At 43.9% G+C, this 19,102-nt stretch overlaps 1 protein-coding gene across 1 annotated transcript; it reads left to right on the top strand.

The window, feature by feature from the left end:
* The first annotated feature begins 3,898 nt into the window (after positions 1–3,898).
* UCHL1 (ubiquitin C-terminal hydrolase L1) lies at positions 3,899–16,014 on the top strand. Its single transcript, XM_070397635.1, has 9 exons — positions 3,899–3,989; positions 4,106–4,117; positions 4,558–4,686; positions 7,563–7,713; positions 10,043–10,128; positions 10,209–10,256; positions 11,625–11,691; positions 12,554–12,612; positions 15,581–16,014. The coding sequence occupies exons 1-9, from the start codon at positions 3,957–3,959 to the stop codon at positions 15,665–15,667; spliced, it is 672 nt and encodes a 223-aa protein (XP_070253736.1). The 5' UTR covers positions 3,899–3,956; the 3' UTR covers positions 15,668–16,014.
* Positions 16,015–19,102: the final 3,088 nt, after the last annotated feature.

The raw sequence follows: 19,102 nt of genomic DNA, 5'->3' as shown, positions 1-19,102 counted from the left end.
CTGATTTCTAATATTACAACTGCACAAGAATAGTAACCGAGGGATGCGAGGGCAGGATGACATGCACCACTAATGATATGCATGCAGTACCAATAGAGGAGTACAGAACTACTCTAGGTAGAAAGGAATTTAGTACAGAAAATCGGGTGTTTACAAAACTACTGGAAGTGCTGAAGGACTCACCTTGGGGATGAGCTTTCAGGATTGACTCCCTAACACTGTGGAATGGACCTGCCAAGGATATTCAAATCTCTATCCTATTAGTGATCAGAATCACAAGAAGGTAGTTTCCAAAGGGTCCATCCTAAATCGTCACTATTACTAGAAGAATAATACTTATGATGAAACACATTCTATTGCTGGTGAATTAGAAGTGGTATCTTTATTTATGAAGGACAACTTATTCATTGATTTTGTTTTTGCACCTATAACAGGTCTGCTTCCTGTTTACCCTAAATGTTTAATTGATTTAAAAAAATGTTTTTCCTTCTGTTTTTTATGTATTCATTTTAAATGATTAAAATCAAAATGTTTGTGACTTTTCACTTGATATTTTTTCATATTCATATTATATAACCTATTTTATTACATTACTATCCTATATAATAAAGAGGTAATATGCAAATGACCATCATGCCCTCACAAGATGGCTGCCTACTACCAGGCCGGCAGGGGGCTTAGTGAGGGACGACCAAACGACTGAACAAGCAGGCTGTGTGGGGCAACCAGGCCAACAGAGGGCTTAGTGAGGGATGACCAAACCACTGAACAGCAGGCTGCATGGGGTGACCAGGCTGGTGGGGGGGCTGTGAGGGGCGACCAGGCCAGCAGGGGGGGCAGTTGGGGGCAACTAGGCTAGCAGGGGGTGCAGTTGGGGGTGACCAGGCTGGCAAGGGGGGCAGTTAGGGGCAACTAGGCTGGCAGCGGGGGGCAGTTGGGGCTGACCAGGCCGGCAGGGGGGGGCAGTAAGTGGTGACCAGGCCGGCGGGGGGAGAGGGGGGCAGTTAGGGGCGACCTGGCTGGCAGTGGTGGGGGGAGTTAGGGGTCATCAGGCCAGCATCAGAGGCAGTTAGGGGTGACCAGGCAGGCAGGCAGGTGAGCGATTAGGAGTCAGCAGTCCAGGATTGTGAGAGGGATGTCCGACTGCCGATTTAGGCCCGATCAACCGGCAGTCGGACATCTCCCGAGGGGTCCTGGATTGGAGAGGGTGCAGGCTGGGCTGAGGGGACACCCCCATGCATGAATTTCATGCACCGGGCCTCTAGTATTATATATAAAGTAATAAAACATTATTTTTATAACATAGAATCAAGAAAAAAGTGAATATGGAGGTTAATTGTTCTATGATAATTGACACGCAGAGCTTCACACATATCTCTACTGAATTTTTAACAGCTTTATTGAGATATTCACCCATTTAAAGATTTTTAGTATAATCATAGAAGTGTACAACCATCATCAAAAATCTCTATTAAATTTCATCACTTTATTTTAAACTCAGTTTTCTAAATCTCATAATTTGGATTGCTTATTCTCACTTTAATGCATGCACACTCTCTCTGCTGTAATAAAACTGAGTGATACAGAGTGAAAACCATAGCCAGGTGGCTGCAGGTTGAGATTAATCTATTCAGTAGAATAATTTAAATAAGCTATAAGACCACCTCAACTATAATATCAATTGACACCAACCCAGGCATCATGAAGAATACAATGAGAAGTGTTTCGCTTGTCTATCTAGCTAGTAAACCCTAAAGAAAAGGAGGCAAGTGCTGGCTGACATAACTTGTTCTAAATGCAACCATTCTGGTTTTTTTTTTTTTTCTTAATAGTTCACAAATGATGAGTCCTAAAATTTGGCTAATGACTGATAAAAATCTGGCCTGTGGTTTCAGCAATGCATTTCCCCTGCCTTTTTAAAGATCAGTATGAGGTTTGTTCATGTCCAGTCTCTGGCATTGCCTTGTAAGCAGGGGGGTGATTTAATTGCTTTATTCATTGCTCTGATGTTTCCTAGCACATAGTAGGCACTCAATTTAAATATTTGTTGAGTGGATGCCTTAAACAGAGATTTCTCATAGTGTTTTCATGACCACTTTTTCTATTTATTTTGTCCGCCTGTCCATCAGCCCTTATCTTAAATGTCACTCACTTTAGGAAGCCTTCCAGATCCCCTGCATGAGGTTAGATGCTCCTGAGCTCTACTCTCCTCAACACCACTCTTATTATTGACACAATCTCCATGAGGGGAGTTTCCATGTTTATTTACTGTGTTCACCTTTATAGCCCCAATTCCATGCTCAGTGCCCATCACGCAGTAGGTGCTCAATCAGTATGTGTTGAGTAAATGAAGTAAATTGGGATGTAATTTGTCTCTGTTGGAAGGTAAGAACTCATTGAACATAGCCAGGTGTTCTTGTACTTACCTATTCACCTGTCTTGACTTTCAAGCTATTGTCTTTTTTTCCCCCTTAAAAACAACGTTATGGAGGCATAATTTACGTATCATAAAATTCATTCATTAAATTCTTGGTATTATTTTGTTTTTTCCTAAAGGTAATTTTTCTGATGGATAAAATGGGGACAAAATAGAAGTGGAATGTAGTGAAACCTTGGATGGAGAATGTGCTGCTAGAGCCCAATTTACTAGGGTTTGCTTCTGTCTCACTTTTCCATTGTGATCATCAGCAAATAACCTCCTTATGCCTTGGATTCTGATCTGCAAAACTGCCCTATTAAGAGTTTCGTCATTGGATACTCTAAGGATTAAATGAAATGGCATGCAAAAGATCTGATGCACAATTCAGATTCCCTCCTTCTCTGTCATCTATTTATTAACCTTGGATCCCCCCTAAACAGGAGGTCTGCTCTTTCACCATCATCATTATTTTGTTCTAAGCACATTTTTTAAAAAATACCCAACCTTCTTACTTCCTTGGTATTTCTGCAAATCCTACTTCATGCTGAGGTTGAGCTTTCCTGGCACAATTCTGACAGGTTTTTCCTCCCTCTTTTTATTCAACCTCCGGCGTATGCTTTTCCTCTCCATCTTTTTAACAGGCTGGTAGGCAAAACAAACCCCACCTGAGATCACTAGAGAACAGGGGTCGCTTTAGTTGCTACTCCCCTTCTTATTCACTGTATTTTATTTTGAACTCAGAATTTTATTTTTCAAAGCCTCCATTCTTTTACAAATATTTTTCTTTTTACATCCTTTCGCCTGGAAATCATATCTGTTTTTTCCCCCCCTGGATCTGGTTCCTCAAGTCTCCCTCCTCCTGCCTCTCTGTGTGCTTGCTGTATTACCCTCACATCCCCCAGGTTGCTACAGCTTGCACATGACCAAACCATCCCTCCCAGGGAGTAACATGACATCAGCATTACTAATGCAATATCGGTTCTATTCCAGACTCTGCTTTATTCTAGTCAGTCAATTAAAGGACGAAATTCGCTACTGGTCTGATTTAACATGGAGGATGAATTGGCTAAGGTCACATGCAAACTGCTGCGAGATGTGGGAAACATCTTTATATTCATATTAAATATGTACCTGTTGAATTTGAGCTTTTTCTCAACGCTTCAGAAGCCCTGAGATTTCAGGTAACTGAAATGGTACAAAGGACGAGTTTCCAGAAACTTCGCAAAAAATTAGGACTGTTCCATACACTCCGGGAGCGCCCACCCACAAACCCTTCCCCACCACCGCCGGATTATCTCACCAGCGAGTGAGACGGCGAGGTTTGGGGGCCCGGCCGAACCACTCCGCCCTGCGCAGAGGGGGGAGTTCGTGTCCATTTTGCTGAGACCGGCCGTTTCCCCCTCGTTGGTCTTGCCCCGACCCCCCTGCGCAGGCACCCACAGTGCGTCAGGCCGGCGCTTTATAGCGGCGGCCTGGGCGGCTCCGCTTGCTGTTTTTCCTCTTCTCTGGTGACGGGCCTCACCTGTGGTCGGCGAAGATGCAGCTCAAACCCATGGAGATCAACCCCGAGGTGAGCGGCAGGTGCACCATGGCCCCGGGAGCGCTTGTCTGGGGGTCAGCCCACGCCAGGCAGCCGGATCGCTGGCTGGTTTCATTGTTGTGTTTTTCTTTGCATTTGTCTTTCAGATGCTGAACAAAGTGAGTGGCATCTCGCGTTGCCTCTGTCCCCTCCCCCACCAGGAGAGCCGAGCCGAGGCGGAGGCGGAGGCGGAGGCGGAGGAAGGCGCCCACCTGCTCCGGCCGTTCCGCAGTGACTTAGCGGCGCCCTGGGTGCTCCAGGAGCCGGGCTGGGCGCGGTCGGGGCGCTCTCCCTCGGCCCCTGCATCGGGGGCGGGGTGGGGTGCAGGTGGAGGAGGAGGCTGCCCCCACCCGCGAGCGCCCGGCCGAGCTCCCGAGGGCGTGGCTGGGGCTGCGGGACTCGGGTGCTCGGGCTTCGCAGGAGCCACGTGTGGGCCGCGCTTTGTGCTGTGTCATCGCCCTGGCGGGGTGGGGGGCCGGGCGGAGACTCCTCCCAGGCTCGGATGGGAGTGCTGAGGGTGCCTGCCTCCCCGAGCCTGGCCCTTGTCTCCTCTCCGTAGGTGCTGGCCCGGCTGGGGGTCGCCGGCCAGTGGCGCTTTGTGGACGTGCTGGGGCTGGAGGAGGACGCGCTGAGCTCGGTGCCGGCGCCCGCCTGCGCGCTGCTGCTGCTGTTTCCACTCACCGCCCAGGTAGGGCGTGGGGCCCGAGGTGCGCGCCTCGCCTCTCCCAATCAGAATTCGGCTTTGAGGATCGTCTAGTCTAGAGACTCCAGGCTCCTCTTCCCACCTGTCCCGAGCTCCCACACCTGGCAAAACTGCCCTCTCCCTGGGGGGATGGGTGGAGGGAGGAGCCCACACCCTTGGTACCTACTCTTTGGGGCTCTTATTGTAATAGAGCTTATTGCTCTTCTTCACCCATCCACCATTGCCTCACATTTGGAAGAGAAGTAATTCCAAATTATTATCCCTCGGGGAAGTAATTCATCCTACTCATAAGTCCTTTGAACCTAGGCTTTTCTGAACCTTCCATGCCAAGGCCTGGCTGGTTGTTTCCCTTTAAAAGGCTGTCACCTTGCTAGTAAACGGAGGGGGATGGGCTTGCCTAAAGCACATGAAAACAATAGGTTCTTTAATTCTCCACTTCCACTGCCTGTGTCCCCTGTGGTCTCCGGGAATTCTTCCCACTCTTCCACCTTCTACAGCATGGCCACTTGGGTTTTAGCCTCACCAGTGTGCTTTTGAAAAAAGCTTAATCACTTGTATATGGCTCCTGTATGGGAACCTCCTTCCACCTCTCTTAATCCTCTTTCCTCTCTGACCTTGTGGGTAAATGAAATAGGTGGGCATTAGAGCAGTCTTGGAAATACCTTTTCATTTCCCTTTAGATGGTCTTCTTCCTACAAGTGTGCATGGATATATGTACCTCAAAGACTGAGCATCAGATATAAAAAAGGTAGCTGGGTTAATTGTTGTCTTGCGATGTATGGAATTCCACTAATCAGCATGGTATTGTCTATCTCCTATTGCTGTCACTTGACCCCTGATTTGGGAGTGGTTGAACATTTCCTGTAACAAAACTTGAGGCATTCGAATTTGGGGCATCATTCCAAACACAGAGTGAGTTCAAGCACCAGAAGCATCCTCTGCATAAATTAAGTCCTATGGGAAGTTCCAGGTGTTCCTCCTATAAATGGGTTAAACACCCTTATTAAAACTGTTAGGATAATCCCAGGGCCATGTTTTTTTTTTTTTTTATTGCCAGCGCTTTTACTTAGGTAAAAACAGAACTGCCAAAAATTGCACGTCTAATTAACGTCTCTGTTGGCCAAATGAAATGCAACCTCCTGCCTTATTTGAGCCCCTCACAGCTTTCTTGCTAGAGGAACCATGATGACTCTGAGGTTTTGAGCGGCTCTCACACGCCAGGCCTCTGGGAGGCAGTGGCGCAGCATGTTTGTCTTTCAAAAGCCCACCGATCTCCTTTTGCTGGATCAAGTGGTTCTTGATAGAGCACACTGTGATTTGAACATTTTATGTTTGAAAGAGCTCAATAATGAGGGGTTTTTTTTTAGCTCCAGTTCAGTCTGTCAGATTTACTGAGCACCTGTTCTGCGATACAAAACACCTACTGGACTAAACACTAAAGCAAATGCAAAGAAAAGTTGAGGTTCTGTAGCTTGACTTCCCATCAAGGTTAATTTAAAAAGCATTTAATGTTGTCTAAGAGAATATTATTAAATCCTAAATGGACCACTCTAAAATATTAATGTGAAGTGATAATGAATATTTCAATGTGTATCCACGCAAGAGCTCAAACAACCCTAAAGGATGGTGTTATCCCATTTTAAAATGTTTAATTAACCTAGAAAAGTGAAAAGCCTTAATAGTCAATGAGTAAGTCAATTTAAGGATTTAGTAGATCCATGATGCTAGAACTTCCTACTAGTTGGAGTTAAGTTGATTTTGTGGGACAACAGATCATATTCCTCTGAGGGTTCCACGGATAAGGCCTGAACTTCAGTTTCATGTACAGTAAGGGACGGCTAATAGAATTGGAAATATTTTGTCTGAATTACACTGGTTTTGGGGGAGCATTGCTTCTGTCGCATTAACACTCTGCTTTTACCTGAGAAGTCATACCTGTAAGGTCTTTAAAACGTGTCCGTGAAAGGTTCAGACAAGCCCACTGAGTGACTGTACAAAGAGCTAATGGATGCTTTGGGAAAAACTAGTCTCATTGATTTACTGATCTGTACCTTCTTCCTCACCTCCCATTGCTCATCTGTCCACAAACTGTATAGCTGGCAAGGAAAAACAGGTGTCACATCTTCCTTTTGTAGGATGAGGAGGAGTTTCTGTGCAATCACAGCCAGCACCCTAAGCCAGTTGTTTTTCCTTCATAAAAAAAAAAAAAAAAAGGGAGAGGGAGTCATAAAATTCTTTAAATTGTGCCTTTAAGTTAAGGCTTGTTTTGTTTTTAAAGAGAGGTATACGTGGATAGAACAGAAGTAGAATGTTAAAGAATAGTGGGCTATAAACTGGCTGCTCCTCTTGGCTGTTAAATGAACCAAAGCTTGATTGGGATGCCCATGTGAAATACAGTCATTGTTGGTGTTAAAGGAAGAAAACTCTTTGGCTCTTTACATTTCTATTTAATATAATGAACTTGTCTGTTTTTTAACTTCATGACATCATCCATTTCCAGCTAAAAGGCTGCAGTGGTGTCTAGACAAGCCTTGGGCAATATCCAAGGCCATTACTGCACTGCAGCATCAGGGTGGAGTCTCAGAACCTCTCAACCCCATGGGCTGGTGTGGGTGTGAGGGACAGGCAGGCCATTACCTTGGCACCAAGAGTCAGCAAACTTTCTTAAAAGGCCTGAGAGTAAATCTTTTAGGCTTGAGGGCCATATGGTCTCTGCCCTTGGCCTTGGCTCGCATGTAGAACCAAGGCTCCTGGTCACACATCCTATTTGTTGTTTCCATTTAGGTGGTAGAACTTACTGTGCTACCATCTGTTCTTTGTGTTTTCATTTTGAGATATTAGCATGGTTTTTACATTTACAGCATGAGAACTTCAGGAAAAAACAGATTGAAGAACTTAAGGGACAAGAAGTCAGCCCTAAAGTGTACTTCATGAAGCAGACCATTGGGAACTCCTGTGGCACCATTGGACTTATACATGCAGTGGCCAATAACCAAGACAAACTGGAATTTGGTAAGTGTGAGTGTTGAGACCAGTCATCCGCTAGTTGACCTCTAGTTAACCATCAATCTTCACTCCAGAATCCCCAATGGTCTATTCAGCAAACACATTGCCTTCAACATTTTTGAAACCTACTTATCCAGATATAATCTGTGGGCGAATTCTTGTTTCTCTCTTTCAAGGGAAGGAAACTCATTTTCTAAGAAGCACAGTTGGGCTTCTTCCACCTGGAGAGGAAAAGGGAGCGATTCAGTTTTGTACCGTTGCTCTGTGTATGCTCTTCATTTGTACAAAGCTTGGATGAGTGTCAGGTGAAGGATAAAGAACACTTGAGGGCCAATTGTTGTAATTCCCCTGTGTTTACGTCTCAGTGATTCTGGAGAATTAGAGATGTTAAGCGCTGAAACATTAACAGTTAGGACCTGTCTTTAATGGTACCGTGTTTCATAAGCAACAGGAGAGAACCAAAACAGCTCAGAGCAGCGGTCACCAACCAGTAGACCACTGGTGGTCCGTGAGGTCTGAAAGGTTGGCGACCGCTGGCTTAGAGCAGCTGGGTGACGGTTCCTGCAGAGAGGCCCACCAGCAGGCCAAACCTTTGAAAGGATTCATCTGTGAACAAAGTCAGGTCTGGGGCTTTAGCCCACCTTCCAGGGATGCTGTGGAGGATGTAGAAGAAATGAGTGGGGCTCAGCCCTAAAGCTTGTCAGAGGCACAATTAGTAGCACTAGAATGTGTTAAAACACAAGGTTATTATGTCTGATTTAGGCCAAGAGTCAGCAAACTTTCTTAAAAGGCCTGAGAGTAAATCTTCCAGGCTTGAGGGCCCTATGGTCTCTGCCCTCGTTGTGCAAAAATCAGCCATCGACACGAGGTGAACCAATGGATGTGGCTGTGTTCCAGCAGAACTTTATTTACAAAAATAGATAGCAATCTGATTTCGACAACAGGTGGGTGGTTAAGAACGGAATAATTTCAACTAATAGTCCACACTGTTGCTTAGAGCAGGTCAAATACTTCTTTTTCAAGGAAAGTGTGGCCAAGACTATCATACTGATAACTTTTGCAGTTAAAAATAAAATTAAAAAATCACCTGCCTGGCTGTAAACATCCAGATCTTTTAGAAGTTGCTTTTACAAATATTAACTTGATTAAGCTGTATTAGGCAGTTGCAGCTTGATCCTTTCTACTTCTGCAGTGGGTCTCACTTTATTTAGACTGCTGTGTTCTTGAGATTAGCAAACACCGTAATTTTTTGTAACTGTGGTCATGATGGTGCTAAAGGCTTAATCTGAATCACAGCCCTCCTCATAAAGTTAAGAGGATTCCTATCACTTCCAAATTTTGAATAGTACCAATTTAATATGTTTACTTTTCTGCCTAACCGGTTTGGCTCAGTGGATAGAGCATCGGCCTGCGGACTCAAGGGTCCCAGGTTCGATTCCGGTCAAGGGCATGTACCTTGGTTGCAGGCACATCCCCACTGGGGGGCGTGCAGGACGCAGCTGATCGATGTTTCTCTCTCATCGATGTTTCTAACTCTATCCCTCTCCCTTCTTATCTGTAAAAAAATCAATAAAATATATTAAAAAAAAAAATTTAATATGTTTACTTTTTTAAAGTTTAGAGCTGAAAGTTCAAGTTGAGGTCTTTTTGAAATTTGAAGTTTTTCTTGATCTGGCTGGGTAGTCAGTGTCTCCTAGACTTAGCCACACTGAGCACCGATGAAACACTTAACGTTAATCATCAGTTGTCGGCTGTTGGCTCCCTCTAGGCCGGACTATTTGGCTTTTTACATTTCCATTTAAGACCCTTAGGTTAATGTCTATCCTGGATAACTGTATTACTAATCTTGCATTTTCTTCCCTGAAAGAAAAATCTCGGTTGAGAACTGGTTTATTAGATTAGATTGTTATTGTTACACCATGTATGCAGTTCACATTAATTGTGCATTGCCAGGGGCTGTAGATACAGCAATAGATAAGACAGTTTCATTTTATGGCACTAAAAAGCTCACTGATATGTGTTACCAATGGATAAGTGCTGTAACAAAGTGATGATAAGAGATTGGCAGATAAATGTGAGGTGGGAGGTGAAGGGAGTTGGGGGGCAGAGGAAGGCTTGGCACATGAGGAATGGAGAGTTCTCAGGCCGAATGCAGTGACGGGGGAGTGGTGGGGAAGAGTCTGGGGCAGACGGTACAACCCACCCACATCCTTAGAGGCCACAGTCAAAATTCAGGTCGCTAAACGTGACTGGCTGCAATAGCTTAAATCGCCAATAAATGTGCACCCATTTGCATTATTTTATCTATACTAATATTTGTATCCTTTTTTTAAAGAGGATGGGTCAGTCCTGAAACAGTTTCTTTCTGAAACGGAGAAGTTGTCCCCTGAAGACAGAGCAAAATGTTTTGAAAAGAATGAGGTAGGAAGAGAACTTCCAGAGCATCACTTTTTCAGTAACGCTGGAAGGTTTTGTGCTAAGGGTTCTCTCTTTGTCTGCAGGCCATTCAGACAGCCCATGACGCTGTGGCCCAGGAAGGCCAGTGTCGGGTAAGTGCAAATACAAATCAGAGCCAGGCTGCCCAGGTGCCACCTGTGTTTTCCCTAAAATATGTGAAGTGACCTCTTACTGGGACACAGCAAATGTTGTTTTCCACCCAAGGCCAGTTAACACCGAAAAATCCTACTGGCACCATGCTTTGACCAGACCTGTTTATAAGAAATGGCTCTCAGAAATCTCATTGGCGGTTGGCATTACCTTGAGTAAATGCAGGCTGATAGTATTTTGTTTACATCCGAATGAGTAACACCCCACCTAGTAATTGAGCACTTCAGATATTATTCTCACAGACTGTTGGGTATAGTAAGATGCACCAACAAGAACTGACAATTTCCAGAAGGCTCATGTGCCATTAATCTGCACAGAACCTTCTAGTCAAATGTTAAATTAGGTTTAAGGCAACTACACTGCCTCTGTAATGATAGTTTGCTCTGCCACTTTCTTGTCTTGACCTTGGATGAGATACATATTCCGTAAGCCTGAATTTTCTCTTCAGTAAAAAGCAAGTCAGTTCTGACAGCTACAGTCTATCTACTTTACTGCACTTAGATTAGAGCCTAATATTTAGGAAATACATAAATGTTACCTATAATAACTTTAAAAATATACAAGCAAGCCTGGCCTCTGTGGCTCAGTGTTTGAGCGTTGACCTATGAACCAGGAGGTCAGGGCTTGATTCCTGGTCAGGGCACATGCCTGGGTTGTGGGCTCAATTTCCAGTAGGGGAGTGCAGGAGGCAGTTGATCAATGATTCTCTCTCATCATTAATGTTTCTATCTCTCCCTCTCCCTTCCTCCCTGAAATCAATAAAAAACATTAAAATTAGAAAAAATATATATATACGTATATACACGAGCAAGTTGGTTCAAGCATATTATACTTATTTATTACATATTACATTTTTAATTTTTTTTTGTAATCCTTACCTGAAGGGAGATATATATATATGTATATATCTATATCTATATCATCTATATCTATATCTATCTCTCTCTCTCTCTCTCTCTCATATATATATATATATATATATATATATATATATATATATATATGTTAATCCTCACCCAAGGATATTTTCCCATTTATTTTTAGAGAGAGGGAAAGACAGAGAAATAACGATGTGAGAGAAACACATCGATTGGTTGCCTCCTGTATGAGACCCAACCAGGGCCAGGTGGAGCCTGCAACCAAGGTCCGTGCCCTTGTCTGGAATCGAACCCGGGACCATTCAGTCCTCAGGCCGATGCTCTATCCACTGGGCCAAAACCGGCTAGGGGCTACATTACATTTATTTTTAACAAATTACGTTCTGCTTTATAAAATACTCATTTTCAAAAAAATTTCTTGGCTCTCTTCAGGTAGATGACAAAGTGAACTTTCATTTTATTCTGTTTAACAACGTGGATGGCCACCTCTATGAACTTGGTACGTTTTGCTCCATTTTTGGAATCTAATAGTTTCATTCTTTCATACTTATTTCCTTTTATAGTATTGACGTAACTTTATAGCACTTTAGTATATCATTGTTTATGTATTCAGAACAACGGTATTCTCATGGGGGAACTTAACCCTTTGTGCTGCCCAGACCTTCCCTTGGGGCAACTGACCTGCCAAATGATGGCTTTAGTCAGACCAGTCCAGCACCAGTCAAGGCGGGAGTGTTCAGTGTTTCTTCTCACTTTTCCGCTGCAGCACTGTCATCATAGGATCTCTGGCATCATCCTTTTCAGACAGGGAATACTTTGGGGAAAAGATAAATGCCTAAATATGACCTTGTTAGTGTAAATGGATTTGTACATGTTGGGGTAATGTCTGTTCACTGGTATATGGCAACAAGTAAGATCATCCATCTGGTAAAAGTCGTCCTCTTTGTATTAATGGAGAAAGCTGTGTTGTCTCAAGTTCAGACACTGCCTCTGAGTAGATAGCTCATCGGCAGTCATTGAGGGGCAGATCTCAAGGGGCCCTGCCTGCCTCCACCTTCCTGTACCTTAGAGCTTGAACCTGCCTTTTGCTCTGGGGTCCTTCCCAGGAAATGGGGCACAAGTCCTTCAGCTAGGGTGGCTGGATTGGGCTATGAGCTTGTTACTTGTAGGTGAGAATTGCCTGGGATGGATTATCTCCGAGCACTTGAACCTCATTGCCAGCATGTTGCTTTATAACTAGGCTTCCTCTGTGGGAGTGGCAATGGTATTTGGAAGAAGCTAAAACCTCCTTTTAGGCTGGACAAGCCCAGTTGCCAGAAAATGTGCATAGAAAATTGACACGCCTGGCTTCTTCGTTGTAGATGGACGAATGCCTTTTCCGGTGAACCACGGCACCAGTGCAGAGGACTCGCTGCTGCAGGTGAGCTTTGGAATCCATCCCCAGTGAGGCCCACGTCTCTTTAGCCAACTGTCTGTTCTAAAGTGCTAACACTTTTTCAATACAGCCAGCAGCAATCACTTGAGTTAACAGCATTCTTTGGGGCTTAGAGATCATTTTAGTAATCCTCCCTACCTTATTGTACAGCAAGTGGTTTTAACCAGGATCCTTCAGCGCAGCCCTGACTAATCTGTGTCGTGTGCCGTCTCTAGCCCACAGTGAGAAGTAGCCTGAAAGCCAGGGCTCTGCCTCTTTGTGGGATTAAGGTGACCATTGTCCTCTTGTCAGATTACATCATAGCTAACGACTCGTGGAACAGCAACCTGAGCCTTTCCTCATCCATCCCGGGCTGCTGGATTTGGGTCAGTTTTGTAGGTAGTGTATTATGGATTCTGGTTAGGAGTTAATTTCAGGAGCATTTTCTTCCCACTTGGTCCGCTGTTAATAGGATGAGAGAAGTAGATTCAAAACATGCCTGACAAGAACTTTAAGATCCAGGATCACAGTGTAACCATCCCCGAACAAGTGACCACAGAAACCTCTTAGTTCTGGACCAGAGCTGGGTGGCTACTCTAGGCCTCTTCACCCTGAAAACGAGTCTCCACAGTTGAATCAGTTTGCTGTTATGAGGGAAATTATTTAATTGTGATTAAATAAAAATGCTACTGCATTTCTATTACAACTGCATTTGTAATACAGCTAGGTTTTTGTTTTTTTCTTAGCACTTGCTGTGTGCAGACTGGGGGTTGACAAACTTTTTCAGATAGAAGATGTTTTAGCTTTGGGTGGCATATGGCCCATTGCATATATTCAGTTCTGCTGTTTCAGCTCCAGAGCAGCCCATAGACAATAGATAAATGAATGTGTGTGGCTATTGCACTGAAACTTGAGTCATAAAAACAGGCAGCAGGCTGGATTTGGTGCCCAGGCTGCAGTTTGCTGACCCCTGACCTAGGTGCTCTTCTAACTGACTTAGAGCTTTTATGGAATCCTTCTAAGGACACTGGGAGGCAGGTATTAATTTTCCACATTTTACAGATTTAGAAATGGAGGTGCAGAGGTTAAGTGATGCCCAAGGTCAATGACTTAAATGGCAGAGCCATGGCTCCAATCTTTACAGTCTGTCTCTAGAGTCTGTACTAGTCACTGTACAATACTGCCTTTCTAAGCAATAGATCTGTCTTTGGAACATCATAGACCTGACAGCTTGGAGGTGCTAGTGGGCCAAATGAAGCCACTCTAGGTGGGAGGGTCACTTGCTCCAGTTTGATGATATTCACACCTGAGATCAGTGGGAGCTAATCTTGGATTTACAGGGGTATGAGAATAGTAATAGAATGAGAAGACCCGGAGAAGCAAGATTGGGGAGATTTGCATGAGAGAGTCAGCATTTACTTATGGGAGAGAGTAAGAACAGAGGCACGATTTCTGCTCATGACCCACTTGGGGGAAATCTCCAAATAAAGCTCTGAGGTCCATTCTGACTCATAGCTAACACTATCCTAATACCATGAAATGCACCCCCTCATGAGATACCTATGACTGTTATGTGAGTAGAATTTATGGGGTGGGGGAGAAGGTAAAACCTTATTGTTCAAAAAAATAAAACCGGTTCTAATTAGAATATCATTTAAAAGTAAATGAATGTAAACTAGCATCTTAATTAGTGAAAATTCTTGAGTGAGGCTGGTTGTATATGATTAAAGATGTTTTAGGATTTCCAAACTTCACACAAAATTTACTTAAGCCGGTGAGAAGATACATAAACTTAACCCAAGCATTCTAAACTTCAATGGCTTAGGTCCCAAATCATTGTATATACTGGAGAGAATTGTTTATTCTCCCTTTAGAGGCCCACACTTAATATTAGTTAACAGTGTAGTAATGCAGGCATACTTCTGAGATACTGCGGGTTTGGTTCCTCTATGATAAAGAAAATACAGTGTCCCAATAAAGCAGCTTGCAATCTTTTTGCTGGTGGAGGGTCTTGTCTTCAGTTTAGAAGTAACATATCACTTGTCTATACCTGGAATACCCAGTATGGAAACTTTTGAAGATAACAGTTAAACGAAAAAACAACAAAAAACAAATCTGGAGCCATGACCAATGTGACTCAGCTGGGCATCGTCCTGTGCACCCAAAGTTTGCCAGTTCAGTTCCTGGTCAGGGCACATGCCTTGTGGGCTCGATCCCCCATAGGTGATGTGCAAGAGGCAGCTGATGGATCTTCTACTCTCACATTGAGAGTGCTCAGTAAAGCAAAATGGAATAATCAATTTTCTGTTACCAGTCTTTGTGATCTAGGTCTTAGAATTAGTAACACATCACTTGTTTATGCCTGGAATACCAGGTATGTAAACTTTTAAGGCTATTTTGTGAAATGTTTACTTGGAAGAAATTTGTCTTTACTCTGGGAATTTCAGAATTAGAACTTTTGTGTTTTGTTGTCAAAACCAGGCACAAGGTGGGAGAAACGGGGCATTTGGTGGGAGTAACAAAGGAGTCCAAGCTTCTGAAGTCAGATCTGTGGTGCAAGTCTCTCCCATCACCTGATTTTTTTCTCTTGTCTCAAGCCCTGCGTTTTTTATTTTTGTTTTATAATATATTTTTATTGATTTCAGAGAGGAAGGGAGAGGGAGAGAGAGATTGAAACATCAGTGAGAGAGAATCATTGATCGGCTGCCTCCTGCACGCCCCACACCGGGGATTGAGCCTGCAACCTGGGCATGGTGCCCTGACTGGAATTGAACTGTGACCTCCTGGTTCATAGGTTGAAGCTCAACCACTGAGCCACGCCAGCCTGGCAAGCCTAGGTTTTTCAGTTTAATGGGAAGTTTACAGTTGACCATGGTGAACTTTGAGCATTTATAGGCCTTCCTGGTACTTTCCCTTTGAAAAGTTCATTTTGAGCTGTTGCTATTTGTGCATTAATGAGATTCCTCCTTTTCAGGATGCCGCCAAGGTCTGCAGAGAATTCACTGAGCGTGAGCAAGGGGAAGTCCGCTTTTCTGCCGTGGCCCTCTGCAAGGCCACCTAAAGCCCTGTGGGAAGGAACTAGCTTTTCTCCCCTCTTCCCTTCACTATCGAAATACATCCCTACCCATGTAGTCTTAAAATGCTTGTGTTATAGACGACAGCTGTTCTCCTTTGGTTCTGTAGCTGTACTCCCTCTTGATCACATCCAAGCGCTAGCAGAGTTCAGCTGTCGATTGAGCAGTTTGATGTAAGCTTCAGATGGCGAAGCATTTTCCCTATTATATGTCTCGTCCCTCAATATCTAATGCTTTAAATGGCTACTTTGGTTTGTGTCTGTAAAGGCCTTGGATGTGGTTTCAAATGTTTGTCCTTATAAGGAATAAAACTTTTCTGCTGAAAAAGAGAGAAGCCTAACCTGGTTTTTATTCTCTTTTGCCTTCCCCTCATTATATCTGAAATTACTTGCATAGTAATAGTAGAGGTACATATCTTCCATATAAATAACTCATACAGTGTAGGTAAGAAAGTTATAAAAATACTAGAGGGTAGGGTCCCTAGGCCTGGCCGGCGATCAGAGCCGATCGGGGCCTTCCAGCTGCCAGCAGGGGCCTTCCTTCATTCTGCATCGCCCCCTGGTGGTCAGCGCACATCACAGCGAGCAAGCGAACTCCTGAGGGGACACTTTGCATATTAACCTTTTATATATGTAGACGAGGCCCGCTGCACGAAATTCGTGCAGTGGGGGCGGGGGGAGGGGTTCCCTCAGCCCGGCCTGCAATGACACCAGCGTCCTGCACCCTGGCTGGCCTCTGGCCAGAGGCCCATCCGCCCGCCCTCCCTCCCTTCGCGGGCCAGAGCACATGGACACCTGAGGGCGGATCCAGCTGCGCTGCTCAGCTGCCAGCGGCCGCTCCTCCTCAGCAGGGCTGACAGGACCAGTCACTGCAGCAGCGGGGCCGAGGGGATTGAGCGCCGCCATCTTGTGTCTATGGGTGCCACAATCTTTGTGACGGAGTGATGGTTAATTTGCATATTACCCTTTTATTAGATAGAATATATAGATTGCTGATTTAGTGTCACTAGATGTTTTTTCTATACATTTATATTACTGTGTGTACTTGCAGACTTTGAAATATTGTAAAAATATTTTAGAACAATTTTAGATTTACAGAAAAATTAAGATATTACAGTTCCCGTATACCAGCGGTTCTCAACCTGTGGGTCACGACCCCTTTGGCGGTCGAACGACCCTTACACAGGGGTCACCTAAGACCATCCTGCACATCAGATATTTACATTACGATTCATAACAGTAGCAACATTACAGTTATGAAGTAGCAACGAAAATAATGTTATGGTTGGGTCACAACATGAGGAACTGTATTTAAAGGGCCAGAAGGTTGAGAACCACTGCTGTATACCCTTCATCCATTTTCCCCTTTGTTATCTTACATTAATGTGATACGTTTGTGATAATTAGAAGTATGTAATTATAATGGGAAAATATTGATCATACTAATGACTAGTAAAGCCCTTAGCTTATTCAGATTTTCTTAGTTTTTACAAAATATCCTTTTTTCATGTCTCATTAGACTCCCTGTGGCTGATAATTTCTCAGACTTTCCATGATTTTTTAAAAATCTTTATTCAGATTATTACAGTTGTTCTTCTTTTTTCCCCCCCATAGCTCCCTTCCACCCGGTTCCCACCCCACCCTCTGCCTTTAACTCCCCCCCCCACTGTCCTCATCCACAGGTGTACGATTTTTGTCCAGTCTCTTCCTGCACCCCCATACCCCTTCCCCCTGAGAATTGTCAGTCCACTCCCTTTCTATGCCCCTGATTCTATTATATTCACCAGTTTATTCTGTTCATCAGATTTTTTATTCACTTGATTTTTAGATTCACTTGTTGCTAGATAATGTATTTGTTGTTCATAATTTTTATTTTTACCTTTTTATTCTTCTTCCTCTTCTTAAAGAATACCTTTCAGCATTTCATATAATACTGGCTTGGTGGTGATGAACTCCTTTAGCTTTTTCTTATCTGTGAAGCTCTTTATCTGACGTTCAGTTCTGAATGATAGCTTTGTTGGATAAAGTAATCTTGGTTGTAGGTTCTTGCTATTCATCACTTTGAATATTTCTTGCCACTCCCTTCTGGCCTGCAAAGTTTCTGTTGAGAAATCAGCTGACAGTCGTATGGGTACTCCCTTGTAGGTAACTGTTTTTCTCTTGTGGCTTTTAAGATTCTCTCTTTGTCTTTTGCTCTTGGCATTTTAATGATGATGTGTCTTGGTGTGGTCCTCTTTGGATTCCTTTTGTTTGGGGTTCTCTGTGATTCCTGGACTTGTAAGTCTATTTCTTTCACCAGGTAGGGGAAGTTTTCTGTCATTATTTCTTCAAATAGGTTTTTAATATCTTGCTCTCTCTCTTCTTCTGGCACCCCCATAATTCAGATGTTGGTATGCTTGAAGTTGTCCCAGAGGCTCCTTACACTATCTTCATATTTTTGGATTCTTTTTTTCTTTTTGATCTTCTGGTTGGGTGTTTTTTGCTTTTTCGTATTTCAAATCTTTGACTTGATTCTTGCGATCCTCTAATCTGCTGTTGGATCTCTGTATAATATTCTTTATTTCAGTCAGTGTATGCTTAATTTCTACTTGGTCCTTTTTCATATCCTCAAGGGTCTCACTAGACTTATTGAGGGTCTTACTAAATTTATCGATATTTCTAGAAAATTCTTAAAAAACCTTATTAATTGTGGTTTTGAACTGTATATCCAGTAGTTTGCTTTCCTCCATTTCTGTCATTTGTGACCTGTTTCTTTGTCTCCACATTTTGGCTGCTTCTCTGTGTTGACAGAGTGGCTTTGTGTGCTAGGTGTCCTAAAGGGCCCAGTGGCTCAGCCTCCCTAATTACCTGAGGTGGACACTCTTGGTGCACCCCTTTGTGGGCTTTGTGCACAGTCTTGTTGTAGTTAAGCCTTGATTGTAGTTGGTATCACTGGGAGGAACTGACTTCCAGGCCAATTGGCTGTGAGAATCAGCTGTGTCTATGGTGGGAGAACTTCTGTGCTGGAGACACCCTTCTGGGGCAAGACTTGCTTCAGTAGGGCTTTGGTGCTCACTGAGTCTGCCCCTTGAGTGTGTCCCTTATGGATTTGAGGAGTTGTAATCTGGATGGTCCCACTCTGACCACTGGGTACACTGGCACTTGGATCTCTAAGGAGGTGCTAATTTAGCCTCTGCCTGAGGCTACTCAGCAGTAGCTATGGAGAGATTTGCAGATTCCTCTTCTTTGTTTGGGATTTGGAGGTACCCAGATGAGGCCCAGCTGTGAAGCAATGCAAGCTGCTGTGGGGCCTTGGGCCTTCTTTTGGATGTTCTGGGTCTCTCTGACCCAGCTGCAGTTTGTTAGGTAATTTTAGATTGCAAAGGGCCAGGTCATTCATATGCAAAAGCCTCTTCACACAGCTTGGGTGGGGTGGGGTCTCAG

Source organism: Myotis yumanensis, unplaced genomic scaffold (assembly GCF_028538775.1).
Source record: "Myotis yumanensis isolate MYYU_CA2020_CCGP unplaced genomic scaffold, mMyoYum1.0.hap1 SCAF_1, whole genome shotgun sequence".
Lineage (NCBI taxonomy): Eukaryota > Metazoa > Chordata > Mammalia > Chiroptera > Vespertilionidae > Myotis > Myotis yumanensis.
The sequence above is the reverse complement of the archived record's forward strand: the minus strand, read 5'-3'. Positions and strand labels throughout refer to the sequence as shown.